At 33.2% G+C, this 6,415-nt stretch overlaps 1 protein-coding gene across 2 annotated transcripts; it reads right to left on the bottom strand.

The window, feature by feature from the left end:
• Positions 1-639: 639 nt before the first annotated feature.
• On the bottom strand, positions 640-5,056 carry LOC146902226 (Major facilitator superfamily protein). Of its 2 annotated transcripts, XM_085731723.1 has the most exons (6): positions 4,958-5,056; positions 4,766-4,868; positions 3,206-3,423; positions 2,259-2,800; positions 1,781-2,124; positions 640-1,478 (listed from the first exon to the last, which is right to left on the bottom strand). In XM_085731723.1, the coding sequence occupies exons 1-6, from the start codon at positions 4,958-4,960 to the stop codon at positions 949-951; spliced, it is 1,740 nt and encodes a 579-aa protein (XP_085587849.1). In that variant the 5' UTR covers positions 4,961-5,056; the 3' UTR covers positions 640-948. The 2 variants fall into 2 exon arrangements, with proteins under 2 accessions (XP_085587849.1, XP_085587848.1); XM_085731722.1 differs by lacking the exon at positions 4,958-5,056 and having other exon boundaries at positions 4,766-4,886.
• Between the last annotated feature and the right edge of the window lie 1,359 nt (positions 5,057-6,415).

Genomic DNA, 6,415 nt, shown 5'->3' with positions numbered 1-6,415 from the left:
TTGTAATCTTAAATTCCACCAAAATATTATTTTAATATGTATATTTTTTTCTTTCTAAAGTATGAGAGTAATCAATGAAACTTAAAATATCATTGATTGATACGGTTGAAGTGAATGTGCAATTCACTTTAAGAATTTCAAAGTCTTCTTTGTTGTTATCGTTATTTGTATACACCGGTGGGACGAATCAAACTTAAAGGTTAATGTGGTACATGTTTTGAAATTATTTGTGCAACCATTATCTTGATTTTCTTGTTCAAGTTTGTTAAACATTCCCTAACACAACTTCTAACTGTTTTGCTTTCATAAATATTTCCATTTTACAACATATCCCCCTTAATACTTGCATGTAAATTTGTAAAGCTATCAAATTTTAATCCTTTCGTGAAAATACAAGCTTCTCGTATTATTTTTCATTTTATAATACTAATGTAATATTAATTACATTTACCACTAATATACCTCTATTTATTATATTTCAACTCACCTTTAAGATGAAAAGGAGGTATACTTGACTATCACTTTTATCAAATTGGAACCTTGTATGTGTTTACTTCGGTCATAGAAGTAGAACACATGCTTCTTCCCTAGTTAAATAGATTTGTTATCCATGAAAAAAAGAGTAGCTGCAAAATTTGCTGTGAGAATGTTCTCATTATAAATTGAAACTATATCCCTTAATAATTCATAAGGGAAATATTGCAAAGCAAGCTTGATCGAGAAGAAACAAAAAGTAACAAAGGGCTTTGAAAAGACCATATAATATGTTACAATTTTACACATTGAAGCCAACCTAAACATTATTTCTTTAGTATCATCACCAAGAGTACTAAATCAAACTCAACCCATTCTTTGGATGCATACACATAACTTCCTACCTAGAAATCAAGAAAAGTACCCATAACAATAATAATGATGATGGGACTAATTCCCAATCCTAAGACACTTTTAGCACTTCTCTTCAACTGAGGATCCATTGATTGCCCCCATTTGCATAGATGGCTTAGGTTTCTTAGGCTTATACCAAAATGCACATACCAAAAATGCTACAAAGTTGATGAAACTAAGTATGGTAAGAAGTGCATAGAACAAGTCAAGCCTGCCCTTGTTTATATGGTCAGCTAACCATCCTTGTCCATCTCTAGTCCCAGTTACTTTCTTCACAACTGACACAAGGAAACTGCTGACAAAGAAACCGAGGGATAAAGTTGTTAGGAAGAGACCAGTGCTCATTGTTTTCATTCCTTTCGGTGATTGTGTTATGAAGAAATCAAGTTGTCCTGTGTATATGAATGCTTCACCAGAACCAACCAAGAAGAATTGTGGGACTAGAAGGAAAACACTAATTGGTAGTGTTGTTTGGTTGCCTTTTACGCCTTTTGCCACTGACAACCGTTTCACTTCAATCAGAGAAGCAGCTGCCATTCCTAATGCCGACAACAAAAGTCCAATGGCGATCCTTTGTAGGTTGGAGAAACCTGCGATACATAGAAAACAGGCAGGTCAGTTGGTATAAACTGAGGAACATCAAAGGAGTACTAACTAGCAGGTCCAAGATTTAAACCTCAAAATTAACAGAATCCACTAACATTTGTCATACATATACATATATATGTAATATGTTAGTTTTTATTTTTTCAAAAAGCCAAAATGCAATAAATATTGAGAAAAAAGTGAGTAACATCGGCCGTTGATAATATTAGAATATAAAATATTCATTGTATAAATTATTAAATTAATAGTTGATGTTATATGCATAACAGATCGAGTAGTTTTAAACCTGTTTTTCCATTCAATTTCTTCCAAAGGGGCATGATGATTCGGTCATTGACAGCAAGAGTGAGTAGGATTGCGATGACAAAGAAGACTGTAAGAGATCCTGCAGGGATTTGAAAATTCCCAACATTCCTTTCCATGGTGGTGGCTTGTTCAACTGAAAAGGTGATCATCTGTGCATATGTGGTCCAAAATATAATGGTTGTGGCCCATATTGGTAGAAGTCTAACCATCATTTTCACCTCTTCTACCCTTGTTAGGGAGCATAGCTTCCAAGGGTTTGGACCAGAACCATATAAATCCTTGTCAAAATCACCTTCTACCACAATTGCTGCTTTCTCCAAAAAACTGTAAAAAATTCAAAGTATTAGAAACAGAAAAGAAGAGTGATCCTAACTGTAAAAAAGTCTCCAACTATATCTAACTGAAGGGAGTAATTGATATGCAGTGAATCGTGATAGTGTAAATAGTTATGAGCTTACCGGAACTGTTCAGTGTGTTCTATTCTTGAATCCTCTGGAGTGTCATCATACAAAGATCCAACATTGTATGGAAGTTCCATCTTCCTTTTCTTTATCGATGCAACAATAACTTGGAAAATGTGGACAATAGGGCTTCCCAAACTCTTCTTGTATCTGTATCTTGTAGTTCCTGATAGGAATATCAAAATGGCTATGACCATAGAAATAGAACATATTCCATAAGCCCAACTTCTACTTACTTCATCTTGTATGTAAACAAGTATTGTGACAGCTGCAAGAGTTCCCAAACTGATGAAGAAGAAGAATCTATTGAAGAAAAAAGTCATTTGTGATTTCTCCTTCTCATCTTTCTCATCAAATTGATCAGAACCAAATCCTGAAATACTAGATTTAAGGCCACCAGTTCCTAGTGCAATAAGGTATAGCGACAAGTATAAGACTCCCATTTGGATTCCATTCGCTGGCTTGCAACTTTCACCGGCATGGCAAGGTGGTGGCCTTAGGGATGGCAGTTTTGTTGAGATTGCTAATGCTGCAGTACCCTGAAATCACCATACCCTCCAAGTTAAATTTAATATAGTGAGAAACTAATAACACATACATTGATACTAATGTTTGGTTCGAGTAACCATCAATTTAGTATCTAAACTTAAAATAATAAATGGTCTCGTACATTTTGTCACATGTGTCCTATCTATCAGTCTTTGATGTTACATATTGTCAAAGTATAAGGAACTAATCGCTTCGAAATGTTTGGAACAAATAGTAGAAACTATTTATTGTTTTGACTGAATTTCAGTTTTGGTCCCCTGACTTATTTTTGTCAAATAGTATTTCGGTCTCATATTTTTAATTTCGCAATTTTGGTCCCCTAAGTAGGAGAGACGGTGTAAGTTTATTTCGGTGGAATATAAATGAAGCTTAGAACTAGTAGTAATGTAACTAACCAGTGTTTGTATTGCAGAAAAGATTCCAATTGTTTTATATCTTCCAAGGAAGGAATCTGCTAGAAAACCTCCAAGCAAACAAAGGAGAAATGATGTGCCCATGAAGTCAGTCACAGTATTAGCTGCAGTTGAGCTTGGCAGATGCATGACTCCCATCAGATATGTCACCAAGTTGACTGCAATCCCCATGGTGGAGAGCCTCTCAACAATTTCAATCCCTGTAACAGTTTTGACAAGTCCATTATACTCTAAGATTTCATCATTCACAGTAACTTTTTATTTATTCTAACAACCTCTTCTTAAGAAGATAAAATTGATCTCTTATATTAGGCTTATTGATTCTCCTATTTTATTAAATTCACGAAAATAGTCCTCAATCGAACTTTTTGGTGTCTTTATTTTTACATTTATTGCAATTTTAGTCCCAACCCATGTTTCTTGCCCTATAAATAATGACTTTAGACGCCAAAAAATGTGAATTTCGGTCTCAAAAGTGATATTTTATCCTTAGAATCAATATTTGGCAAATATATCACCTTCTTCTGAGAAAAAAAAATAGACTAACAAGTGAAAAAAAACGAATATTGAAGGACCAACAAGTTCAATTTTTTAAAAGGGACTATTCTTTTTAGCAACCAAAAGTGCAAATATGCCATTATATTATTAACACGGGATATTTTCTTAAGCTTTTCAGTTTTAATGCTCTTTGTTGAGAATCAGGGTGATTAGCTCAGTGCAATATAGTAAGATATTTGTGTTGGTAAGCAGATATTGTAAGTAAAAAGTGAATATTAATCTATTGAAAAAGGACAAAATGTAGGAACAAAGTAGTCCATGCTAAAAGCCACCTAAAGTAAAACTAAATTTTTAGAAAGTGGAACAATAAGATAAGATAAAAAAATAGTGATGATTAAGGTATATTGGTATCTTAATTCACATCTAAAAAGCTTAAATATAATATTATGCTCTTTCCCCCCAATCCAAACAGAAAGTGACAGAAATTGTTTCATGTGCTATAAGACTGTAATTGATACTATTTCACATGGTTTGTCCTTCAATATTCGTTTGGTTTGTCTTCTTCCTCAGATGCAATCATAACCCCCAAAATCATTGCACCCATGTTATCTATTATTAGTAAAATAATTTACATATGATAACAAAATTACTGTCCATAAACAAAAACATTATTATTGGATCAAAAAATAATTGTAATTTTCTGATGTTGTAAAGTCATAAACAGTTTAAGAGAAATCAAAATTATATAAATGTAACACATGTACTAAAACCTTGTTACAGTTAGTTAGTAGCAATTAAAATCATTTATGAGATCCAACTACCTCCTAAAACTTTTTAGGAAAGTTCATGATAATCATGTGTATTAAAGTCAAGCCTTGTCTATGTCTATGTCTCAGGCTACTGTTGCAATGAAGGAGGATTTTTAGAGAAGGAAAAGTTCTCCAAAAAAATGGATCATACATGTAACACCATCACCAAATACACACCGTGTTTCTAATTCTACACCCCCTCATGAACTATAAAGAGTTTGAGTGGTTAACAAACCTAAAATGAGAGCAGCTGGAACCCAGCCACCAGTTTTGGACCTATCAGCAGGGGAGCCTTTATAGTCCACAGCATCTCCAACAGTCCAACTCATTTTCTTCTCCTGAAATATTGAGGACATAAAATATTTTTATATAAAAAAAAGAGAAAATCTCATAAGTTTGTTAAAGCTTCCATTGACCAAAAACTAACCATGTTATGAAGTTTCAGAAAGAAAAGAACTCTAGGTGCTAATGTAGAAAGAAGGTATACTCTTGAGATTCTTGTATATACACTTCAACTCACTTGCTTAGGTTTGTTGTGAGAGCTTTCCTATTTATAGGCAAAAAGTGGACTCAACAAATACCAATAAGAATATGAAAGTGACATGTCCACTATATTCATTTGAGACAGATCACTCTTTCAAATAAAGTTAGGGATTAGGTTTGACACAAAATATACAGTGGAAGGTTCTAGGATAGATTTAAACCATTTATTTTCTGAAATGAGTAAAAAATAAAATAAAAGGTAATGTGGATTGATTGATGAAGAGAGAACAAGAGAAATTAGTGGAATATGGGACATGCAACAATAATAACAACAACATTGCAATATCAATCTGTGATCTCTTCTTTTGTGTTATGAAGTCTGTGATTGTGAGCCACTACATCATTGGACGACTCCTTCAAAGTGCTTTTTATACCCCACATTTGAAAAGGATCCTTAATCTTTACCTTTATTTTTTTGTTGTCAATTGTCATTGTAGTTAGAAATGTAAGGACTCAATTGTGCCTTTGCCAATGGTTAATGTTTTCAATTGAAAACCTTATAAAGTTATAACTGCGTGTGTGATTAACATTATTATGTGGCTTTAACTATAAAGGGCCACATCTTACCCAAATGTCGATTTTTTTCATGTCATAAATGGGGTTACCTGCACTCACATTGCTAATGTGAGGAATAAACTACAATAATTGATTGTTGCATACAGAACACTTTAGTTACTTTAGATTATATTGATGCATGTACATTTTCACTTTTGGAGCAAGTCTTTTTTGTTTTGTTTTGTTTTTTGCCGTACCTCTCATCTCTTTTTAGTTTGGTTTAAAATGTTAAGGTTGGCTGATTTCTTCATATTCCATTACTATACAAACCACAAAAGCATATATGATCAGGTGGTATTTTTAGAATTAACCACTTTAAAGAAAATTCAGAATATTAACTTTTTAAAAAATGGACCAACCATATAAAAGGTATATGTGTTTAATCAAAGAGAATGACTAATAATACACTATCTTGTTTGGTAAAAAAGTGTGAGTTGATACTCCAATGTTGATTATGAATAAGTTACATGTTGGATATATAAGAGATGTGATTTATATACTCACTGTCTTTATATTTTGGGTGGAGTTGTGGAGTCAAGGTCTTTTATGGGTCCTAGAACCTTTAGCCCGTTATTGTTCCCGGTGCTCCCCTAGGTTCCTCAACAAGTGGTATAAAATCCCTAGTTTTTCTTGATGGGGGTGCGAAATTGGATACCGATATTGAATCCTTCTATCAAAAGTCTTCCTCACGGACTAAGATATATGAAAACTCACACTTAAAGTATAGATTGTTGGATTCAAATGTGAGTGGTTAATCTCACATTGATTTTAAATGAGCTTAAATATG

The sequence above is a fragment of the Medicago sativa genome, chromosome 8 (genome assembly GCF_051527215.1).
Source record: "Medicago sativa cultivar Bolivia chromosome 8, Bolivia_mono, whole genome shotgun sequence".
Classification (NCBI taxonomy): domain Eukaryota; kingdom Viridiplantae; phylum Streptophyta; class Magnoliopsida; order Fabales; family Fabaceae; genus Medicago; species Medicago sativa.
Note: the sequence above shows the minus strand (reverse complement) of the source record. Positions and strands in the feature narration are given on the sequence as shown.

What these genes read in the sequence shown, in the direction of transcription:
- LOC146902226 (XM_085731722.1), bottom strand. Translation starts at nt 4,886, where the DNA reads ATGTCCTCAATATTTCAGGAGAAGAAAATGAGTTGGACTGTTGGAGAT. An exon ending in TTTCTGCAATACAAACACTG is followed by an intron (nt 2,801 to 3,205) that starts GTTAGTTACATT and finishes TGGTGATTTCAG; the next exon opens with GGTACTGCAGCATTAGCAAT. An exon ending in GAACACACTGAACAGTTCCG is followed by an intron (nt 2,125 to 2,258) that starts GTAAGCTCATAA and finishes AATTTTTTACAG; the next exon opens with TTTTTTGGAGAAAGCAGCAA.